We start from the raw sequence: 25151 nt of genomic DNA on the forward strand, positions 1-25151 counted from the left end.
GTAGACTGAATTTGCCTGCATCAAAAGTGGGTTAGGGTCGGGTCCCTTGCTAACGTTAGCCTTACCCTATTTATGACCAAAATCTGCGATTTTCCCTACCCTATTTATGACCTGACCGAAAATTTGATACCCTATTTATGACCTGACCCTTAAATCAATACCCTGGTGCAGACCTGCCTTATAATTATTTCCCTAGTTCAGACCAATGTTAAAGGCAATGTTTAGGGGGAGAGGAAGGCAAAGTGCAGATGGAGGAAGGGGGACATGATAAAGAAGAAGCTTCTTCTAAATAAAAAACGAATTCAAGACTAGAGTGCAAAAATCAATACCCTATTTATGACCAGAATGGAAGAAAAATTGGCCAAAATCGATACCCTATTTATGACCAAAACGGCTGAAAAACCCTACCCTTTGGGGCTGCACATACCTATATAGCCCATGCAAGGAAGTACCCCTCCCGGGGGTATGAACGACTTGTGAGATTTGGACATGAATGGTGAAAAGCAAAAAGTGCAATCAGTATTCTTGTAACAGAGATTGGACAGCAGGCAAACAATACTGTTACTGAGTAATGCAGAACTAGACGCCCAACACCCTCGTTTGACTTTAAAGTACATCTGCTTCTCCATCCCACGGTAAACACTGGTTCTTCAGGCTGGCCTTGCACGTGCGTTCACATTCCAGTACATCTCACGAATAGTGAAATGTACGAGAATACTTATACATGTAGACAGATAGATTATTTACTCAACCGTTGGTCAGCAAACAAAAGCAACATAGACCAACTCTGTTTTGAAAGCTACGTGGTGGTCAAAAGGACTGAAGTTGCAACAATTGCTAAAAATAAATGTCTATTTATTAAATATCTATTTATGGAGGCTCGAACCAGTTTCAACGTTTCCATGTGACGCTCTTATTAGAAGGATCGGCACCACAACGTTGTAGCATTTATTGGCAATATTGTGGTACCAAATAAAACAAAACATTTTGCTGAACAAGATACAGTTATTAATGTGACGTAATATGTCACCGTGGCAACGGGCAAGCCCTGTAAAAACACCCTGTGTTTTCTCTTTACTTGCTTATATCTCAAAAAGGAACTCGGTGACCTCCATTTTTTTTATTTTTGAAAAGTAATCAGAAGGTCATGATAAAACTGTCTGCAAAGTTTTAAAAATTTTGTCAGGTGGATTCAGAGCCACCTTAATTTTGTGATTTTTTAAGGTAGCTCTGAATTCTCTGGACATAATCTTTTTTAAACTTTGCCGAAAGTTTTGATCGTGGCCTTCTAATCACTTTGCAGCAATAAAAAAGGGAGGTCATCTAGCTAGTTTTTGCGATATGAGCAATTAAATTCAAAGTATAGATCACATCTTGTTTGGTGTTTCATATGGTACCATAACATTGCTGTTACGTGATACAGCGTTGTAGCGTTATTCGATCTAAACAGAGAGTCTTCTAAGTGTTGAAACCCTTTCGAACCTCCATAAATGCTAAAAACCTCAAAAGGTGCACATGATGATGATTAAGTACATTAATTTTGTATAAATTAAAAATTCTGTAATTCCTTAAAAGTTGTATAGTTGTAAGTATGTTGTACTAGGTATATTTAAGCAATAGAGGACATTTTCTCTGCTTCCATAGCCTCATCCAAACACCGGGGGGAGTTGGGAGATGTCGAGACAGTTATGCAAACCCGAGACCCATGATTGCTTTTATAAAAATATTTCTCAGAAATAATTCGACAAATGAAAGAAAATGCTACTTTTTTACTTCTTGATTGAACCAGATTTTCTTGATACACGATCATATTTCTTACCTGCCAATCAAAAAGCGAGTCTGACAGCAAATAACCAATCAAAAGTCGTGTGATTTCACAGCCGTGTTTACATACTATCATCTAAACACATCTATTGACCAATGGCAGTGCACGTTGTATCCTAATTATATTTTTAAACTGATATAGATATATCCTTATAAAGTACGAATAGTACTATACTTAGTCGCTATGTACATACCTGGTAACTTGAACAAATCTAACTTTAGTCTGCCCTCATCACACGCGTCTTTATACAAAATGGCTGTGGTTCCATTTAGAGGTGTCCCGGACATGGGATGGACACAGAACCCGGATGAATGTTTGAAAGTCTGATGAAAGGTCCTGTGAAAGAGAGGTAGTGAATGAATTCCTTCAGCAGACACTTGCAATCAAATGAGACAGAAAATGAAAACGGAAAGCAAATATACAAAGTCACATGAAATAAAGTGAAATGAAGTAAACACATTTACTGAGCGCGCTCTTAGCAATCATGACTTTCAGCGAAGTCTTGTTCTCGTAGCCTCCTTATGACCCGAAAAGAAGGAACGAGATGTTGGAATTTTCCAATCAGACATTTTTGAAATTGGCAACTCGACCTTCTACTAATTTGCCCCGAACTTGTCGTCACTCTAATTGCCCCTATTAGCGACCGTCTAGACGAAAATTAAAAACGCTTAGAAGCATTTACTTTTTAATTAGTAATTAGATGGCAATTACCATTTGAACTTGGACGCAGCCTCGTTGCAAGTGCTTGAAACGACCAGCGGTGTAAACCATGTAGGTATTTCACCTAAAAGCAAATTGTTTCGCTCCTGTCAAGTGACTTAATGGGCCACCTTCGATATATCAATATTTAGGCATGGCTACGAGGCTTTATGGTCAAATTTCACGGTTCAGTTCTGTTTTCTTTGTCCCATAAGTCTCAAGGGATGTTTCTAACAAAACAATATTCAAATTTAACCATAACGCCTCGTAGCCATGTGTGTAATCCGAAACCAAATTGTTTAAATTGAAGTTTCCGTCCACGTCATTTGCGTTCGGGAAGGCTCCAAATGAGATGCAACCTAGTTTTGTTTTTAATTATCGTCACGGAGTGTACTTATTCTTTGATTGCACTCACGCGAGAGTCAAGACTTTCTTGCTTCTGTTCTTTCAACCAAAATGGCCGCTGTGACGTCAAGTGCAATCAAAGAATTACCTCCACCTCAACTTGAACATCCCATTGGTGCTGATTTACAGGTCATCAATGCTACTTGCTCTTCAAGTAAACAAAAGCAGTTAAGATAATCCATGAGTTCATGACAAGGAGCATTCAGTTTCCATACTTTGCCTATCTCATGACGTTTACGCAGAACAGGCTATTTTTGGACAGCTCTTTACTGTTACATTTTCCACGAAATGTTGTGTTTTAGTCCGCATCACTGAATGGCTAATCTGAGCCCTCAAGGATGACTGTAAACTGATGCAAGACTCTAAGAGGAGTCTCAATTGACAGGAACATTCATCATAAAATAGCTCAGTCTATGAAAACGCCATGTCACATATGTAATCAAGTTAGATACTCCTGGTCATGGGTGAGATCCCAACTTTCTTGCTTTTGATAGAGTGCTTTCGATCATGTGACCAGCAGCCATATTTCCATACTAAAACAAAAGGAAGAATTTTCATAAGAATAGAATTCAATTCGCTCCTCCAACATGGCCGCTGTTTGACTCCTCCTGGCAACATGCCCGCCGTGACGTCATGTGAAAATACTCTATTGGTTGCTTACGATTCGTCGTGAAGCTGATTTACGACAAAGCAACGAGTTCAAGGGACATAAGCAAACTCAGTAGCGTCTAAATCATTAGTATCTCTAATTAGAACATAAGAAATTAATTAACAACAGTTTGAAGAAAATACGCACACTGGTCGTGCTTATGCTTGGGTCTCCAATCAAAACCAGCCGTTTATGAGACAGCTTTGTGACATTAGCGATATTGGCGTACATCTAATTACGTGCCTTTCTGGGCATAGATCTCCATGGATAGATGCTCTGAGTTATTGAAACTTGGTAAGTCACATTCATCGTTCTTTAGCCTGCTGGGAGGTGCGAGATGGTGTTGTTATCGCGAAACAGATATCTTTAGACACCATACTGGAAGAGCGTCGGATAGGTCTGGCCGGCCCCACTTATAGGTCCATAAATGCCCCTAATAGGCCATTTCCGAGTTTATGTCTGCCTTCTATTCCTAGCGAGTCTAAGTGCGACGTTTTTGTGATGGTAATTAGTTCTACTTTACATATAAATGAAAACTAATTTTCATAAGAAAAACTTGGCACTTAGACTCGCTTTGAAGGGGAGGCAGACATGAACTCGGAAATGGCCTATTAGATGTACACCCAATTTTGACATTCAACACAAAGTGTTTCTTAAGTCTCGGCATTTGCTATCAATTTCCAACGAGTGTTGGAAGGTTAGTGTTGTTGTTGTTGTTGTTGTTTTTAAATCTAATTACTAATAGACGACCAGGTGACAAAAGGAGGGCTAATTTATTTTTCTATGGAAGTGAATAGCATTTCTGAAAATTACATATTCGATTATGGGTGCTCAAATAAGGTGATGTGATCAAACAAAAGTTTATGACTTGTAAACCTATGCAAGAAATGATGGGGTCAGGCCTGCTGACAACTTAATTTCCAATCTCTCTTTCTTTTTCGAGCCCAGGGTTCGAGGTCGGTTGTTCCCCAAACAAAGGAGAGATGACTTTATTAGTGTCCCCAAATAATGATCTGAGCATTACATTTTACATGGTTCCTGTTGAGAACATCGGTCCCGATCACTTGTGTAAGTTGACAACTAAACTCTCAATAAATGATCGAGTACCGGGAAGGAATAGACCTAATGGGCTAACTCAGTGATGTACCCAATTCAAACCCTTGGGAATAAAACATTTTGTTCCAGGTATTTCCATATCATTTAAATATGAATGCTATATTATCATGCAATACAGTACACAACGAATGTACAAGTGCTGGTGGACGAACAAAAGGAGCTGATGAGAGATCTTTTGTCCACCAACATGGCGGCGATGATGCTACGTGAAAACCACCTATTGAACTGTAAAAAGAGGAACATATGATGCATACCATTAGGACAGACTTTTTTCCCACTGCACTTGTGAGTTAACACACCATCTTCATAAGTGAACATCATGTAATCTTTGGAACACTTTGGCGTATCCTGTACGTAAACCAAGGGTGTGTTATCCGGTGGACTACAGTTACCACTCTGAGGCTGCAGGCATAACTCACCGTAGGATCGGATTGGACTCTCTGAAGCAGATAAAACAAAATGTTTTTCTCTAATATTCTAGTTTTCCTGTGTTCTGTAGAATATAATTTCAACACAAATTTCGCGGGATTACGAAACAAAACTTCAACTTTTTTCAAGAGTGAATTAGGTAAGAGTGTTGATCTATCACTTTGCGGTCTTGCCCAAGCACAGTCACATATGTATTAATATTTAGATACACTTTACGCGCCAAAAAATACAAAGGACCGCCAATTTGAAGCAGTCAGAAGAAGCCAGATTACGTGTGACTGCTTCTGCCATGTTTTTTAAGGGACATGACAATTGATTTCGGCGGGAACGGGTATTCTAAAAATAAACTCATTTGTGACTGTGCTGGGGATGTCCACCCATGCCACAACAAAACAAGGTAGCTGCCCCCTGACATAGATTCACGGACTTATTTAGCAAGTACTAAAGAGCAACTGAATTAAGTTAGTATGAAAAGATAATTCATTCGGTCGGCCTTACAAGACATTTCGAAAGCTTACTATGCTTGAGGCAACGTAACCAAAACTAGAACAGCCGTGAATCAAGGGGAGTAAGCTGAATGCTGGAGGCAAAGGTCCGGATAAAGGAGGGGGGGAGGGGGAGGGGGACATTGAAGAAATATGCAAGAAAGCGGTATCCTCAGCTCTAGGTGCTTTCAAACTGCCATTCAAATTTATAACGCTCTGATTGTGCCATATTCGATTATTGCACCCCGGTTTGGAAATGTTTGAGTGGCTACCTGAGTGATAAGCTCCAAAAATTGCAGAATCGTGCAGCTAGTGTGATTAAAAAATTGCCTTTTGATACAAACTCGAACCTCCTCCTAGCCACCCTTAACTGGAAGATTAGAGACTATCAATTCGACGAAAGAAATGGAAAGCTTTTGAAATGTATAAGACAAATAAATGGGCATGTCCCGTTATCTTTAACGTCTTTTTGCTCCGTATTACTGTAATTAAAACCTGAGAAACTCTGAAGGAAAACTGGCTTTGCCAAAACCGAGAACTAATTATTTAAAGCGAGACTTCTCTTATAGCGGTGCCACATTATGGTCTGGAATAACTTGCCCAATGCCTTTAAAAATGTTGGATCTGTTAAACAATTTAAGGGAAACCTGAGGAAGGTATCCAGCATATTGGATTCCCACTCGGCAATCATTTAAAGCAGTTGTAAATCGTTTTAGTTTTGAATTTGTAAAGCTTAATTAACTGAATATGCTTCCCCGTGTTTAAATACAGTCTTACTACTACTATAAGCGCACTTCAAATATACATTTATTGCATTCTTCGATTCCTTCACGGAAGCATATGACCCAACAAATGGATCTTATTGGAGTTGAGCCTACAGGAACATTTATTTTTCTTCTTAAAACTACAACCAAAAGAGGCTTAAGAGTCAATTTGATACATAATGACCCCTTATCCTCGTTTATGTGGAAAAACAGCTGATAACTCCGATAAGGGCGATTGACCTGCTCTCAAATGAGTGGGTTGAAAGTCCAGTTGGTAGAGCATTACACCGTTATCGTAGAGGTCATGGGTTCGAATCCCATTGGAGCCACATGAATTTTTCAGGTGTCTATAAGAAACAATTGTTACAAATTGTCCTGATAAGTGCGGGAACACATGAGCCCAACAAATTGACCTATTCCCAACTGTATGGCTTCATAGCTCAGTTGGTAGAGCATTGCACTGGCATCGCAGAGGTCATAGATTGGAGGCCACCTAAATTTTTCAGGTGCCTACAACAGATAAGGATCACCTGTCTGTTTCGTCTATCACCCGCGCTTCAAACAAACATTTATTTCGTTCGATAAACACAGTCTCGGCACATCTAAGAAGAGGGGTATATGGAAACCTTGGTCACTCTGGATAGTGACTTTTTGGAAATTGATAAAGTAATCCGGCCTTTAAATACCTGAGGTATGCCGGTACCACTAGGGTAAAAAAAATGGTCATGTGATTTATGTGACCTACGGTCACTCACCAGCTGCAGGCGGCATCCCGCTGTCATAGTTACAATTATCATCTTCATTTACCCAATACCAGATAACACCCGGATTTGCCATCTTATAGTATATCCACGGGGCTGGATTGTATTCTTTCGTCTCTGAAATGATCGATCCCCAATTGGAGTAGTCCGCGTGAGTAGAGGTCGTCAATAGGCCTTTTCTCTCTCCCAGCCAGGGCATGCGCCGTTCAAGAGAGTCTCTCCAGTCGTATTCCCAGTCGTCAAATTTCTTTACCAGAGTGACGTTTGTCTGTCGGTTGTGTTGACTCACAAAGCTTGGTGAACATAAAAGAATATCGTTAAGAGATCGCATCAAAAACATCTTCGGTTAGATAATAATGTGCATGTTTACAAACATTGCTTTTCTTATTCAAATGTGCCAACCACAGAAACAAAAAACAAATTGTTTCGACAGCCAGTGAGGCTCTGGTTGGCACATTAATAACAATAGATGACGTCAACGATATCTTCCGATAAGTGTAGGGGGGTTGGCCGTTATATGTGAATTTCACAAAAGTTTTTTTGAGATCGGAAGTACGTTTCCCGAGAGGTCCGCGATAGCCTCAGACGAACTTATCTGGCATCGTGTAATGGTGGCTGTTGGATAATCAGTGTGCCCGTCGGAGTCGTGTTCGTCATCAAACAAGCCGTTAGATTCATAAGAAATTGTAGGATATATCTCCCACTTCGGATTTTGAGGCAATACATATCAATTCCCTTGCTTCTGAGACTCGTAAATATACCCCAAGGGTTAGATTGATCGACTTGCCCTCTGCCTCCTTAAGTTTCTCTTGCAGATACAAGTAGCAGTCAGCGTAGGCGCGATCTAAAAATAAATTTCAAATGATGATCATGGGACACAAGGATTCCTTCTCCTTCACCGTTTCCTCTTTCTATTTCTTACAACTCTATAACCCATCAAACTGGATCATCTAAAATTAAAATTATTTTAATTCGTTACCTATAGGAGATAGGAGCAGTCCAAACTCCTCCCCAGTGCCCCCTCTCATTGGCTTCTAATCGATACTTAAAACTCGTCCCGCCACATAAAGCTTTAATCTTGTCAGCAAGTCCCAAGATGGAATAATCTCTTACTAAAGACGGTCTCGATGGATTCTTAAAGTTGACCTTGCTTTTGCTCCAGCCGTTGGTAGAACTGGTAACAAGCAAGGTGTAAGCTCCTGTCTCTGACGTCATATCACAGTAGACCGGAAAGTACTGGGAATTTTGGTGGATCATGTAAAGTCCATCTTTCAGTGGTGCTCCTCGTCCGCGTTTCTTCGTTTTTAGTTCATTGCATGATCTCCTTTAAGTGTAAAGAAGAGCGTATTACAGCATTTCATTTGAAACCATGCTTTTGAGCAATAATAGTAATAGTAATGGACATTTACAACGCAAATACATCGGTTTTCAGTTGAGTGTCATGAAACAAATACCAAAAGAAACTCCTTCGACCAATCATAGTATGAACAAACATAGGAACTTAAGGAAAGGAACTTTATTTAAGTGTCTAATCTTCTATCGCCGTAGAGCACTAATCGGGGACACTGTAAATTGAAATTAACAAGTTAACGCAAATGAAATCAAACAACGCAACGAAACAATCCCAAATCGTAGCAATTCCATGTAACTTGCTCAAAGCACGGGAAAACTGAATCACGCTTGCAATTGCGATTGGTTTTGGTTTTACTTCTCATTGGTTGATAAACTGGCTCGAGATTTTTAAACCAATCGTTAAGTGTAGCAATTGCAATCCCGTAATTACTTTCGACAGTCATTTGAAAACTGCTCTATCACATCAGTTTCATAGCGGTTCGCAATTCTCTCCATAATATATATTCTTTGTCAAAAGTCCTCGAAAACTTGACTGGCAGTCTGCTTTTGACCTCTCCAGTTTTCTTGATTTTAGGCCCCCCAGCCCAATGCATTTTTCTTTAACTCGAAAGATTCCATGTTTTCACCGAATGAGGCACGATTATTTCAGAAAATGGGGGCAAAAAAAGGCCCCATTACTTCTCTGAATCTAACCCATCATATCGGTTTAGTCTGCTAATTTATGAATCTTCCCTTACTTAAAAATAGGTATCAATGTGAATGTTGTAAATAAAGTTCTTTTGTCTTCACCACTATCCAACACACCTGATAGCGGGAATGAACATGTAAGGTAAGAAAATATGACTATCTAGCTAAAGAGAAGGTCCGTTACTTCATTTTGCATGTGTGACGAAAATTATGAAGACGTTTTCCCCCTTGAATCACACAACAAGTTCTCTTTACTCACCAGGTTCCTTCGCGTAGCCAAAGTCTAATTACGCCGGCCCTTTGCCGTTGTACTCTTTTCGCCGAGTCGATCACAATGGCGCCATTCAAACTGTTTTCATCAGAAGCGCTTGACAATAAAGCCGTGGAACCAAGAGTAGTTAAGTATGGGAGTCTTGTGAATGACTTAGCTCTATCTGAATCCCAGTTACCCTGTCTGTGAACTAACTTTGTGCATGGCTTATTTGATCGAGCAGAAACCAGCGCGCAGCCAGCTTTAGTAGCCCAAACTCCTTGCCAGGTTTTCACGCTGTCCTCTTCAATGAGATACTGAAAATAAACAAAGTATTTTCGATTTCCTTTGCAACATTTGCAAGAATGCCACTTTTCGACATTTATGTCCTAACGACCGTTTGCCGCGCTTGACCGTCCGTTTGAACGTTCGTTGGTTTTGCCAAACGTTTAAACGTTTGCACCTGAACGTAGTCAAATGACTCAGATCCATCCATCCTTTTGTAAAGCGGTGGTAAAGCAGCCAAACTGGCAATCAGGACAACTTCTCTTCTGGAGCACTTTTAATAGATGTTTTTTAAATACTCTAGTCAACATAGCCGTGGTCCTTTCTTAGCTATGGCTCGGTTACGAAAAGGATGGTTTGCACTAATAACGCATGCACAAGCGTAAGTAACATAGCTACAAGCGTTAACTTGTCTCTAATTAGAGTCTTTTGTCCTAACAATAGGAAGGGAATGACCTTCGTGGTGTCAATGAGGTCTTTCCTATGTAGTATAAATTATCATAGATGGGAGGGTAAACACTCTGAGGTCGACCTCTGTAAGGAACTCCTTGTCCCTTAATGTATAAATAGAGGCAGTGTGGCACTGTGGCCCAGTGTTAGGGCGCTTTCCTTTTCCATGTTCTGAGATCCGGAGATCCCGTGTTCAAGAGCCGCTCTGACCACTCGTTGAATTTCTTCCTGGTGGTCCCTGGTTCAACTTCCCAGCTCCACTTGTAAATAGCAAACTGGTTTGCGTCGCAGTTGGGCCGGATTCTTAACAGTTGTTGTTGTTGTGTTCTGTTGTTTCGTTGATTGTGTTTCATTGGCCCTGAAAAGCTCCTACGGGGAGCGGTCAATTAAGTATGTATTGTATTGTATTGTAATACAAATACAGTGCAAGACAAGACGCGATCATGAATTGAGTTTATCTTAGTTGCCTGTGCTTAAGCTTGCCCCGCTAGTTGAAACCAGCCCTTCTCATATCTCGGATAATTTCAATACATTTCACATGCTGTTCCTCAAATTAATCATTCTCACCTTCACCAAACCGATGAAAAGCTTTCGATTCCTGTGTGCACGGTTGGAGCATGAAAAAGGTGAAAACAATTGCTCCAAATAATCTCACGAAGAAGACGTGAGATTGGGTTTGTTCAGCGAAACAACTCTACAAAACGATTACCTGTAAGTAGCCACCAGATTGGACTCAAAATACCTGAAAATGCTTTGTATTCTTTATTTTATCTGCCATCTCTAGTATAGAGAAGTCTAAATTCATTGCTGTTGTACCCATGTTTCGTGATTTCAGGTTGTCTCTTGTCCATCCGTTGTCGCTCGCACTGGTCAACAACAGTGTCCAGCCTCCTCCGTATGCACTAAACTTGCAATGAGTCTGAATGTCACGATTACCAAGTGTGATCGTGTAGATACCATCTGGAAAACAGCAAAGGTCCAAACGAAAACTAGTGTCATTAATATTGAAGAAAACACACACACACACACATACACAACGCTCATCACTGGCACCCATCCCCCTTATCAACCCTAACGCAATCCCGGTGGAGTTACGCAGAGGGAGACCTTGGTCTTAGCGAAGGTTCCATCACCTGGACATCAGCCTTAATTATGGCTTAATTTCGTATTTGTGTCTCAGTCGCCCAGACGTCCTTCCAGCTAATCTAGCCAAGTTGACTACATGCTGGCAGGATTATGGAACATGGAACTTCAATTCCCACGCATCCGATTAAAAATTTTTTTTTTTTCCGAATTGAAAGCTGAAGACTAGCCATTTGCAAGTTTAATAATAAAGTGGGCACTTTTCCTACAGTTATTTTAAGTTCCTGAAAGTTCGGTACGGCGGGCATTTTTTGTGCCACCAAAAGAGTCAATACAAGTCTATGAAGAAAATTAAAAAACAAAAGAAAAGGTAAGAAAGCCCAAAGAATCATCTCCCTGAGAACATGTGTTTTTGGAAATTTTTTTCGGAAATATGCTCTTACGGAATTCCTGAAGAAATGGAGTTTTAGTACTTGTGTATTGTGTTTATGTTCCGTACCCTTTTTCTGTGATTCCCTGTATTCTACGATCTCTGAACTCTCTTACTTTTTCGTTAATATATTTTCCTTTTATGTCGACAAAATACATCGCTTAAGAATGAAATTACCTTGTAAAAGCTTATTGTTCGCTAAAATTCTTAACTGGACATCCAAACATGATTTTGGAGGTTTGTAGCTTGGTTCTCGGATCCAGTACCATATGTTCACTGGATGCTGTTCCAGGTCTTTACCGTCCAGCCAGGGAGCAGGGAAGAACAGCTTAGAGTTACCTTCGAACACAAGCAAATAAAATAATAATAATAAAGAATTGGGACAGAAAAGGTTGCATCATTGTAAGCCAACATTTGTTGGTTAGAGATATTGAAGGGGCTATGCTCAGCTCTTTTGGCTTCCTGCATGAAGAGCGTTCAAATGTACACCTCAAACCACTGAAAATTTACAACTTCTGTTGCAGTTAGGGTGTGTTCGATTAATTAAGCCTATTCCGGAATAGGAATACAAGGAATAGAAGTTAGCATTCTTCGTTTTTATGGACATACGCATTAAAATTGTCAAACACCTGCTAAAATGCTATTTTCAACACATTCTTATTATCCTTGTCGCGTCAAATCGACAAATACACCGTCTTCAATCATCAATCCACGTATTCCTTTTCCGGAATTGGGTCAATCGAGCGCACCCTTAGATCTCTTAGGGCTATATAACAACAATGTGATTGTTTGGTGGCCGGATTGCAGATTGAAAACCTTGGGCTAAGTTTTTGTGAATTCTCGAATTTCATCGTGTAGATATAGCAATAATTTTAGGACGGTTCATTCTTCCAACAGGGACATTTTGGGCATGAGGACACACACTCTTGTTAACTCACACCAGTGTAAACCAGGCTTGAAGCAAAAATGAATTATCACTTTGTGAAAGTCAGATTTCAATTAAATGTCAAAAACAATTTCACGATTGCTTTGGTATTAAAACTAGTTGTCGCTGACTGAAAAATCTCGCTCCAAATTATCAGCCAATCAGAGTAAAATGCTCGCCCGTGGTGAAGGCTAGGTGGCTCAAAACCAGTTTTACCAGTTTGATTTACGTGCTTTTCGTGACGACTACACTGTGAAATTGCCTGCCTCTATTATGATTAGTCAAAAAAAGTACCTGGTTGCTGTGGTCTTAATGCGTTAGGAAAGTGTTTGATGAAATACCTCACACTTTCGCTTATTAAAACCTCAATCCGCTATAGAAAGTATGACGCTATATACTGATTGACCTGAAAAGGACTTTTTTAAACTAGGTAATTATAAGTTGGCTAACTATTGAAGAAATGACATTAAAAACTGATATATCACTGGGTAGCCAAAGTATTGAAACGGACGAGGCCAAGCATATCTGTGAGACGTTAATCCTTTTAAGAAACGTGGCGTTAAGTGGTTATGGAGCCAGGACAAAGTTTTGAAATGAAAACTTATGTAATGCACTTTTTTCCAGGTCCTTGGTTTTGGCCTAGGTAATCAGCTGTCATTCTTAGCCGAAACAAAAGAAATGTTTGTATAATAGAATTGAATAGTCTTAGAGTTCCAATAGGTTGGTTAGGGACAGAATCAAGGGATGGCATGACGAGTTAGAATACGAATAAAGAAAAAAAATCATTTATTACCAATCAAGGTTCCCCATTGTCGATCCCCGGTAGCGTTTTGTGACGTTGTCAGTTTAGCTCCAGATATCCAAGGCATTCGCTTTTCAATCCCATAGTCATCATATTTCCAATTGTCAAACCTCTTCAACAGTTTTACATTTGTCTGCTTGTTGTTCAGAGCCACGAAAGTGTAATCTCTTGGAGCTCGCCAAATTCCTCCCCATCGGCCTACAAAGGTACAAACCAAAAGCGGTGTGACATCAATTATACTGGGCAAGACTGTTTTTTTTTTTAAAGACATGTTACAACGGTACATACGTCGTCGTCATGTCAACAGTTATAATAAAACGTTTTTGTTGAGTAATGTCGTATTTTAAGCTGTGATGCTCCATATATTGGAGAAACATTGTGCACTACAACGTGCACTTATCTTCATGCCAAGCGGGAATGGCATGCCGCTTCCCTTCCTCCAGAGACAAATCCACTACACACCGTGAAGCTTTGCGAAGAGTTACCCTCCTTGCTTTGACACTGAGAAATACTGAATAACATGGGGATTCGACTGACACGTGTGGCTATGATGGGATGATTTGCGCACTATATCACCCGAAGGATTTTTCAAATGACTGCGGAAACATCGCCCCCCCCCCCCCCCCCTTCCTTATTCAGGCACCGCATTCCTCTGCTATCATCAAAGAGATCTATTATCACGTTGTTACACGATCAGTTTGATGAGCAGGATTATCAAGTCCAACAACATTCTGTCCTTTAAAGTAAATGCGATCTAGAATCTCTTTCGTTTTTTTCGTCATCTTCACGCCCCTTTCAACCGCATTTATATCGCTCACTCGAGCCTTACCTCTCTCGTTTGCTTCAATTCTATACTCAAACCAGTCGCCTTCTGCCATCAAAGTGTTTTTGATATCATCTGCCTTATTTAAGATGGAGAAATCGCCATTCAGCGTCGGCTGTTTGGTGTTCCTCTCCTTCAAATTATTGGCCGTCCACGTATTGGTGTGACTAGTGACCAATAGCGTCCATCCACCGCCATCACGTGTCATGTCGCAGTAGGTATTCACCGGTCCCTTCCCGTCAGGATTTATAGTGTACACTCCGTCTGGAAACTGGACTCCAGTTTCTCTTCCAAGCGACAAAAGACGTCGACATGAATGAATGACTGAGGGAAGGAACGAACGAGTGTTACCTTATTTTATTATTCCACTATCATGCCATTTTACCATATTTGGTCAAGAGAACGATCAAAATATGAGACGGTAATACACTGATACGGACGGAACGTGAGTTTTTCAATGAAATAAGTTGTTTTCAACACGATGCAAAGCTTGAAAATTGAGCTTGCCATCGCTTGTCTCTCGTCACTTTGTTTATCCAATCAAATAAAGATCTTTGGCTAACTTTTTGTGCTGTTTACATCGTCCATACGCGCCCTGAAAGACACGATGCATTTTTTTTTTCAAAACACTTTTAGCAAATAAAATTGAAGGAAAAGAACACCTTTTCTGTAGTGAAACAATAAATCTCTTATTTGATGGTTTAACATATATAATGCTGGAGGACATTTTACGAGTTGCGCAGTATTTTTCCCGCAGGGGCGAGGAAAAATACGAGCAATGAGCAAAATATCCACGCGTATTATATGACATCCCTGAGTGAGAATTTTGTATCCTTCGTTTGAATGGCGCTCAAGTTGTTTGTTTGGTTTTGTTTTGATTTGTTTTGTTTATTTTAAATTACCTGGGCATGTTTTAATGTTGCATGCTACCGTTTGGATCCTGCCTCCAGCGCAGGGTTGTCCATCATAGACCGGTGCAGGGTTGTTACAGAAGCGATGCCTAGTCTTTGTTCCCTTTCCGCAAACACGTGTGCAATTGGTCCATTTAGACCACGCGCCCCAGCCTCCATCACGGGCTTGCTTTTCTGAAATTCAAAGGAGATTTTTTTTTTCACATTTCAAGTGTCTATCACCTCAAAAACCCATTTCCGTCCAACAGTTATCTGCACTCGTCTAACACTAATTTGCTAGTACTTTAAACTCTCTCCTTCAACGCAACCGTTTTACAGGCTGCTAAAAAGTGGAAATACTAGTTGTCATTTGTTCTGCGATCGCGCAATGAAGAGGAAGGAATAGGTTTAATATTTGGTTGACGTCACAGAATGCTTCACATACACCTTATTCCAAAATGGCCGCCAATTAAGTGTTCAGTTTTGTTTCCTGGCCAATTAGCCCTATTGGTCTCCTTTTGGTTCAAACGTAAAATTCAATGTTTAACCTTGAACGAGACCAAAAAGGAATACTAAAATGGCGGTCATTTTGGAATAAGGTGTATTGTGATGCAATGCAAGGTAATAGGCCAGTTCCGAGTTCGTGTTTGCCTCCTCTTTTCATTCATAGGCAAAGGAGAACTTATTACCCATACAAAAGTTTTGCACTTGGAATAGCATTTAAGCGGAGGCAGACATGAGCTCGGAAATTGCCCATTTGTGACGTCAACCCGATTTCAAACCCATTCACCCCCATTGCTCGGACATTCCACTTTTCGGGTCTTTCAAAGCGAGTAAAAAAGTAAATGAGACTTCAAAAGCTGAATAGGTTCGAAACACAATACAACGTGGGACGATTTCGGAGAACTAATGAAGTGGAAACATTCCTTGAGGTGATAGCCGCCTTAGAGAACATACCATTACACACTCACATTTCGCTTAATCAAAAAACAATGTACCGGAGACGGTACTTATCTGTAATGCTTAAAGCAAAAAAAGACTAACTTTAGTTTAAAGTGCCTATCACCTCAACAAATGTCGGTTTCCACTAAATAATCTTTAAAAAATTGATAACAAGAAATTTTTAAGGTTTACAAATTGCATGGTTTACAAATTGTTACTCATAAATGTAACTAATACCATATGGAAGTCTCTACTTTTAGTGCAAATCACCCATTCTGCAAACCTTCCATTTCACATTAAAAAATCATTTTTTTCATCTCTATTTTGTTTTAAATAGTTTTTTCCCTTGTTTTAAAAGCCTCAATACATTCACATATAATTATCTGACTTATATGTTTACCTGATCTGCAAGATGTTTCTGAGTCTAAATTTCCTTGGCAATAACATTTTCCTCTATTTGTACAAACCTGGAGAATGAGAAGAAACAAAAATCATAAGCGAAAGGGTCGTTGATGCGAAAGTTCAACGTTATTTATATGTTTATACGGTAAACAAGTTACTTTTTAATTTAGAGTTTCTTAGCTGTGATAAAGCGATAGACCTTAACAGGGAAACCGACGTCTTTGAAAATTAACGTGATGGGAGACGGAGACCATGGGCTTTGGGAATCGCATGCAAATAAGGGAAGGTACAAGATAAGCATAAATTACAATAAACGGCCTAAACAAACACCTTGGCGCTGATGGAATCCGTTTGCTCGTTCAATGTTGGTTTACGCATGCGAATGTATAACATTTCTTTAACGAGGCAATCAAATTTGCCGCTACATTTCGTGATAGTGTGAAATTGCTCAATGAAGCGTTCAGGCATTTCACTATTGTATTGGAGGTTATAATGTTTTTAAATCTAAGATGACTTTCTAGTGTGCCCTTCTACGCGCTCGTGTAAGTGACCACGTGTATAACCCACATACCCTGCAAACGGACTCCATCAGCGCCATGGTGTTTGTTTAGGCCGTTTATTGCTTGCTATTTAACTAGTCTCTTGATAATGGAGTCATGATGACCCCGAAACGTCGAGCTGCAATAAATCTTTCCTGGTTTTTTTTTATATGCCTTTGCTTCAGCAAATTAAATCAAGAAACAAAACCGGAAAAAAAGAGAAATAGCGACTTGACCATGGGAATTCATTCCGGGCTTTCAAAAGTGACCAGAAGTCGCGCAATAACTTTGAGCTCTGATCAGTCAACGACCTTATTGCCTGTTACAATTGATTTGAGTAATTGCCTTGGTTTTTACGTCTCTTCTCTGTTATACCAGTTGATCCGCAATTCTTCAAAATCTTCACCAGCTGCACCTGTATTGTTCTTTTACTTGGTCTATTGTTTGATCAACGAATCCTGCAAGGTCTTGCAAATGATGCTGGTCCGGTCAGAAGATAATGATTTATTACTCTTGAAGACCTACCCCCTTTCCGCCACATTCTTTCCCATCAGGAGTTCTTGGACAGTCGTTTGACGATGACTGTTTTACTCCAGTACACTTGTTGGCAACACAGATCTGCACAATTAAAAAAAAGAAACTATACATCACCTTAACATTTCCTTTAACGATGCTACGCGTAAAAAGTAAGTAGACAGGTAACAAAATTTAAAATGCTAAAGATATCAATAATTTACTTTGAATTATTTGGGCGATTCTGATAGGTTAACTTCAAAAATAAGATTGCGATACCACAGTAATAAAGAGAGCTTCAATCAAGTGTCGTAAAACCAAACCCAAAGTAATTACTTTCGCCAATCAAAAAGGACGGGGACGATCCAGTAAACCAATCAAAACTCGAAGTAATTACACGTCGCCGACACAAAGCGCGGGCAAATGTGCACGCGCAAGCCACAGTTGGTTTTGGTTTCACTTCTGATTGGTTGACAAAATGGCGCGAGAACTTTGAACCAATCTCTGAGTGAAGTGATGCAAAACCAAAGTAATTTGCTAATTACTTTGGACACTCAATTGAAAACCGCTCTATACATGTTTGACACAAACAATTCAATAGCGTGCTCTCCAATTCTACCTTATTATTTTTACAAGCAGTTCCTTCCTTGACCATGCCAACATTCCCACCACTTGTCTTACGAGACACTGCCCTAATGTAAAGAATAAGATATGTCCAAAAGTGCATGTATTTAAGGTAGGTAAGGGAAAGTCTGCATACGAGCCAAGTGGTCCATCAGGCCGGAGCTTATCCCGGTTTCCATGGCATGAAGCGACTAGAAGTATTTCTACTTCCCCCTGGATGGGATGCCAGTCCATCGCAGGGTTACCCTCAGCTTTTCTCCGGAATCCATTTATACACCTTGGGTGGAGAAGGCAACGTGTGAGTAAAGTGTCTTGCCCAAGAACACAACACAATGTTCCCGGCCAGGACCCGAACCCGGACCATTCGCTCCGGAGTCGAGCACACTAACCATGAGGACACCGCGCTTCCCACGCTTGTATTTAAACGCAAGACAACTTTAATAAGCCTCACAAAGTGTCCCTTTGTCTTCTCCCCAACTTTAATTTTGCTCGCTGCCAAGAAGGGAAAGATTATGTTCTGTTATATGTGTCTTTTGCTTCAAGTAGAAAGGTTATTGTTCATGCCACGGCAGATATATCAGGGCATAAGTGTGGATAAATCGGGGAATGCGTCTAATTAGATGTACGACGATTTTGCAAGAGTCATGCTAGTTTCTGATGATGACAGAAGTGCCTATTATTTGCTGCTTCTTAAATTAATTGGCTTGCGGCCTTGAAGACAGTTTCCAGAATTAACTCTGATAACCAATCACAAGGCTTCCACAATTTATTTTTACCCTTGGCCGGAGTGTGTAACTGCCATAATTTCGGAGGGCAATCAATGGTTCTTTGTGGATCCCAATTTGAACCGGCAGAAGTAAACCTGAAGAGGAGTTTTCATTTCAGAATGGTAACTACGTTTTTGTTTGCAGGGAAGGACAACTTATGAAAAAAATTTTGAAAAAAAAAAAACTCTAAATTCATCACAAGAATTAGGTAGCCTGTTCCAAATGAAAAAATTGGCCGAGAAAACCAAGAAACAGAGAGAAACAGAGAGTCAGAAAGACAAGTCGTTACCTTACCCCCCCCCCCTCCCTCCCCCCGTTTTTTCCCATCTTTACTTTCGCCAATGACCCTCCTTTATAATTGGAGAGCCTGGACCCAGATAGGAATGGGCTATTTAAAACACCAATGAAGTTACCTGCATCGATCTCCTGTAGCTAAGACTTTCAACTCGTAATAATTCCCGTAATCGACCACTGGCCAGTCTCTTGCGTTTGTATAGCACTGCAGCTGACCACATTTCGTATGGCTGTTGACAAATTAACAGAACGTAACAAAACGAAGTGGTAAGAAGAATATATATGAATGCGCATAGACACTTCTGGTTTAGGCATATGAAATAACAAAAATTGAGAAAGGATATCAATAACAGAAACTAAGAAATTCGCTGGCGTAGTTCTGGTGGTGAGACCACTCACTTATAACAATTATTAACATCAGTGACACACTCAGCTATCACCTCGTGTGCCACTTTTTTGTTCTTAACACAATTTGACGTCATCTGTGATCTCACGATTACTGAACAGAAGCACGGCGGCAACCTGGAATCTATTTGTTTATGTGAGCATAACTGATTTACAACCGACTTTCCAATAACTCATTGCCAACAACTATACATACACTTAATTGTCACTCACCTTTTACCGCAGGGAACATTCCCCCGGGAGCTACAGGCACCGAAACCCTGACCATTACGGTTTAGTTCATTGTAACAGGCAGTGGGGGCAGATAAAGCCTCTATTGAAGAAAATAGCAAATGGGAGAGATACACCACTATGTAAATAATTGATATACCAATGCTTTTGTTACAACACCGTAACTTGTTAGAGAGTTGATTCTCTCCTCGCGAATATTTAAAACTCACGGAATATTCATGGTTCTCATGAGATAATTAAAGTTTTTAAAAACCAGAGCATCGATTGGGTAATTCAATTCTAGAGTTTTGATCGGCTCAGCCATCATGGCATATGAGCTATTTATTAAAACATGCTCTACAAACATCAATAATTGTACTGTAGAATCAGAACCACCTTAAAAGATGAGATCACAGATTTTATGGTGGCTCTGAATCAGCTGCACATTTTTCTTTTTTTTAACTTTGCAGAAAGTTTATCCTTGGCCTTCTGATCAGTTTGCAGCCATTAAAAGTTATTTTTTGAGATAGGAGCAACTAAAGCCAAAATATAGGGTGTCATTTAGGTGCTTTCCCGTTGCCACGGTGACATATTGCGTCACAATAATAACCACATCTTGTTCAGCAATGTTTGGTGTTTCTTATGGTATCACAACATTGCTACTAAGTGATACAGCGTTGTAGTGGCAAACCTTGTAATAAGAATGTTACTTGAAAGCTTTGAAACTGGCGTGAGCCACCAACAGTTGTTGGTATTGTCAAGTGATCCAAACGTTTGAATGTGATGGTGACACTTGAGTCACCAGCTAGGCTACAACGCATTAAATAGCTAGTAAAAGCAAGTATGCGCGTGATCATCTTGGGCTCACGATCATTTAGACGTCACTGAGGCAAGCGTTTGAAAGCGTTTAAACTTTTTGCTTATGTTTCCGGCTACATGGAGGTTAGGTTGCATTCATTGCACCAACGCTCTAGTTCAAATGACATTAGTGTACCTGGTCCCCAGAGATCTCGGCACTGAGAGTCTAGAGAGGAACTGCATCCTCCTTTGAAACAAATCGCCTGTGGAGGAAAGAACGAGTGCCAATTGTTTTCAGTGCACCTCTTCTTCATGTTTTTTAAAAAATTGAAAACGCACTTGGCATCCCAGGTGACCAGAAAAGGAAAAAGTCTAAAAGCCCAGACATTTTACTGTTTTGCACATTTAAAAAAAAATCGCTTGAACAATTTTTGTAGATCGGATTTCATGATTTTTTTCTCCCGAAATTGTTCCGTGTACAGATCCTAGCTATCCAAAGGCCACTAAACGTTGTTTAGTATCTTAGTTAGTTTAGGAAGTGGTTGCGCTGGATGGGCCATGTCGCACGTACGCCAAGTGAAAGTCCTGTTTAGGCTCTTCGTTACGGAGAGCTGGTTACAGGATCGGCAGTCGCTCTCTGCGCTTTAAGGACACGCACGCGACGCCAAGTCTGGGAATCAAACCCTAGGCGCATTGGTTGAAAGCGAGTGCTGTTACCACTGCGTCAAACCCTATTCCCTCTTCTTGTCTAAATAAAGACTATGGAACGTAAGCCCCGTCTCTAAATCCTCGATTATATAATAAAACCCTGTGGGACGTGAAAATATCATTGTTTGCAAAGAGTAGGCCATGGAGCTCCCCGTGTTGTGGTCTTTCCTCGAAAAGGAAACGCCATCAACTGGAGCCTTTCTCTGTTGTGTGACCTCCATCACCCGAGCGTTAAAACTCGGGACTAAACTATGCAGTAATCCACTGGTTATTCTCTGCAATTGACAGCCAAGATGATTAAAATTGGATAAAGCTTATTCCTTGGACAGTGATAATTCCGTAGATGGCTTTATCCACCTTTTAAGCATGATTTCACTGAGTTACATTAATAATGCTAAAATGGTTCAGATGGCCGACTCTGATTTTTTCTTTGTTTGTTTGTTTTTTTTCTTCTTTTTTAAGAATGGCTTTCTGGAGAACGACGTTTTCCATTTTTTTCACTTATTAGCACTTACAGGAGCCAGAGGTTTGCTTGACCACACCTTCCATCGCTGTCCATCTTGGCTGTAGTAGACAAAGAACGCTGTGACGTCACCATAATCATTGCCTGTCTGGACGATGGTAGAAACATTTTTTACCTAAAAACAAGAACAGTCGGTTTTGTCGTTAGAAAAGAAAAGGCATCTAAGGGATAACACAATTAGCGAAAGCTCACCTTAGACCGATATATAGCTAACTCGACAGTCCACAAGAAATCGTGCTTGGCAAACGAAAAATGGTTAAAGAATAAATTGGTTAATCACTATATTTAGTGAGTGCAGCATCAAGACAATGATAGTAGGAAATAAAGAGGATATACTCGCAGTCACCTGGACAATTAAAGCAATCATCTCTAAAGGCGCATTTACAATAGTAGGTTGGGAAACGTTGGTTCGAACCCATTTAAGAAGTGGTCCGGATAAACTTTTTCACCGTTTGCAATTAACTTTGGCTCTGTCACAAATATTTCTGACACAATGGAAGCAATCAGGATGGTTTAGTGGTTATCACCCGCACCTCCCACCTCTGTGAACCAGATTCAACTCTGGCCTCGAGGTCGTATGTGGGCTGAGTTTCAGTAGATCTCAATCTGAATCCGAGGGTTTTTATCCGGGTAGTCCGGGTTTCCGCCCTCATCAAAATAGACTCTAGATCAGTAACATCCGGGCGGATATAACCTCTGGTATCTCTCCCTTTCATTATATTGAATGAATAAAGTTGGTGTATAATCATGTACAAAATAGTGCAACAGTACATGTGCGTGAACCCTTCAGAAACCGCAGTAAAATACGGTAGGTTCACAGTCATGCAAAAGATATTACGCAAAGGAAACGCGTTTACTCAACGTTCTTGAACAATAAAAGGGGGTCCGTACCTACCATCCATTTCGGATCCATTTCGTGAAAATATGGTACGGATAGTTTACACGGGAAATATATATGGTTTTCTATGTAGTACTGTTGTAGTGTGAATGGACCTTTGTTGACACCTGAAAAATTCAGGTGGTTCCAACGGGGTTCGAACCCATGAACTCTGCGATGCTGAGGCAATGCTCTACCAACTGAACTATGAAGCCACTCAGTTGGAAGCCGGTCAATTTGATACGCTCGTGATCATGTTAGAAGGGACCACAGAGATTTCGTTCGACTGTTTGGCATTAATTGCTAGCCAACTGTTGTCCTTTCAGTTAATAAGCTTTTACTTATTTTCCATGGGGCTATTAAAGTAAGTTTGTTTGCCTTAATGTTGCAGACAAGCAAACATCTGTAAACCTAGCGACTTTTCGATATGGCGTTTGTGGCCTTATTTTAACCCTTTACAGTCACCATTCGCACGTTGATGTGACATACCACGTCACATCATCAACATTTGAATACTGGAAGTACACCTCCATGACAAAAAATTTGGTTCCAGATACACGTGACACAAATATACGAACCATCCATTCTTTTATGGAAATGACGATGTTTAATTCAAGTCTTTACAACCATAGTGTGCGTTTAGTTTCGAGAATCTGTTTACATTAATAAAGACCTAAGTAAAATGAACTCAAAATTCGATGCATTTGTTTTTCCCAAATGGCATGCATTTGTGTTGTCGACTTGTTGACATAGGGAACTCAAGTGTGCAGCGTTTTTCAACCACCGACGGTAACCGGAAGTGAGCTGTTTTCCGGTTTAACTTGTCTTGACGATTAGTTTGGAAATCTGGGAGAGACCATTGTCCTGGCACGCGGAATGTTCACTTCCGGTTTCCGTCCGTCGCACGAAAACTTTGCGATTAGTACTTCGACAGGGTCAGGATGCTAGTCCTTGTGTACGAACAAATTATTCGACACATGCGTATTAAAGCAGTCTTTTGTCTTCTACGGCGGGCGACTTGAAAACCAATGAGAACTCGAGGCAAAAGCAAAAAGCCGGCTCCAAGGTGCGCCTATACACCAAATAAGAGCGATGGATATTGATTGAGTTTTCATCTGGTTGGCTTAGAAAAAGACATGTAATTTTCTGGCCATTCATCGCTTAATTTCATACACTTTGTAAATAATCACGTATGTCCAAAAGGAAAAATAACATCAAGTAAAGCTACGATCCTCGCAGTTATGAAGGCAAATTTAGCAATTGCGTACAGAAGACTGAAAAAATTCAGGACTTGCTAAAATTACCTTCATAAGTGCAAAGATCATAGCTTTACTTGATTTCATATCCGCAGTTCAATATACGATTTATTTCATATATCATTTCACGAAAAAAAATTAATGTGCAATTCACGCGAAGATATGTTGCCACTGATTGCAGCTTTCCTTATTTTTTGCCCAAACTTACTCTCAGCTAGTTTTAGTATCCTTTCTGACCACACTTACACAAACGAAGTTCACTTGCCTGAGCCAAATCAATCTGAATAAACTGTTTTTGGTCCTTCCGTGCCGCACACCATCCTTTAAAGCTATGTAACCGCGCTTCCTTGGCTGGATAACCTGGCCTGTGACTTGAGGCCGTGATACGAGCGTCGGGGATGACTTGTCTATCAGCCAAACCAAGGGAACCTAGACAATCTAAAAATCACACGACACGCTCATAAACTGTGTATTGGTGCCGGGGATAACAGTCAAAGACATAAAAGTGTAGTGAATTAAGTCTATTTGAATCAATAATATTGTCGCCATTGATTACAGAGTCAATTATTGGATGAGGCTGAAAATGATGGCCGATCAAATAGAATGATATCCGACCCAGCGTCCAAGACTCCAGCCCTTTCCATGACTTACCATGAGCCACGAAATGCAAGCCTAGCCCCTCTTTTTCGCATCCTTTCCATAAGACAAGTTTGACTCCCTCCATAGCAACACCGTTTAGCGGGTGCACGCAGAGCCGACTAGACACGTGTCGAAGTGACCTCCCTGGCAATCAAAGCAAAGCAAGGATAGGAGAATGATACATGTTTTCGTATATGCTTGATACCCAACTAATAATTAAGGAAAAGATAATGGTCAAACCAATAGCTTAGCTAGTGAACAAAAATACTTTTTACACTTGTGTGTAAAGTCAGGGGGACCAGTACTGTGCCTCATGTTTGCTGAGAGCTTGTTAATATTATATTGCAGCTCCACAGTCTTGTGGCGTATCATTAACTATGGGTACTGTAAGCTTACGCTCATTGTGTGTACCGTTCATGCTATAGATACATGTATGATGGCCAGCGTAAGTGATTCAATGAATTGGAGACTAGTTTTGACAGGTTCAAGTCTCTACGGTAAGTAACAGGTAGCCAACCAAGATCTAACACACCCGACTCTTTA

The 25151-nt window shown here is 40.3% G+C and overlaps 1 protein-coding gene across 1 annotated transcript in view; it reads right to left on the bottom strand.

The window, feature by feature from the left end:
* Window positions 1–25151, bottom strand: part of LOC137973984 (uncharacterized) — a 62722-nt gene that overhangs the window by 12066 nt on the left and 25505 nt on the right. The window contains exons 23-42 of the mRNA XM_068820898.1: window positions 24621–24752; window positions 24235–24407; window positions 21829–21951; window positions 20802–20868; window positions 19811–19910; window positions 19312–19422; window positions 18127–18199; window positions 17520–17612; window positions 16454–16520; window positions 15124–15306; window positions 14228–14545; window positions 13390–13596; window positions 11849–12010; window positions 10901–11118; window positions 9433–9740; window positions 8113–8457; window positions 7128–7426; window positions 4949–5134; window positions 2537–2609; window positions 2019–2161 (exon numbers count right to left, since the gene is read on the bottom strand). Coding sequence (XP_068676999.1) covers window positions 2019–2161; window positions 2537–2609; window positions 4949–5134; window positions 7128–7426; window positions 8113–8457; window positions 9433–9740; window positions 10901–11118; window positions 11849–12010; window positions 13390–13596; window positions 14228–14545; window positions 15124–15306; window positions 16454–16520; window positions 17520–17612; window positions 18127–18199; window positions 19312–19422; window positions 19811–19910; window positions 20802–20868; window positions 21829–21951; window positions 24235–24407; window positions 24621–24752 — 3381 coding nt within the window. The remainder of the gene's footprint in view (window positions 1–2018; window positions 2162–2536; window positions 2610–4948; window positions 5135–7127; window positions 7427–8112; window positions 8458–9432; window positions 9741–10900; window positions 11119–11848; window positions 12011–13389; window positions 13597–14227; window positions 14546–15123; window positions 15307–16453; window positions 16521–17519; window positions 17613–18126; window positions 18200–19311; window positions 19423–19810; window positions 19911–20801; window positions 20869–21828; window positions 21952–24234; window positions 24408–24620; window positions 24753–25151) is intronic.

This window comes from Montipora foliosa, chromosome 10 (genome assembly GCF_036669935.1).
Source record: "Montipora foliosa isolate CH-2021 chromosome 10, ASM3666993v2, whole genome shotgun sequence".
Taxonomy (NCBI): domain Eukaryota; kingdom Metazoa; phylum Cnidaria; class Anthozoa; order Scleractinia; family Acroporidae; genus Montipora; species Montipora foliosa.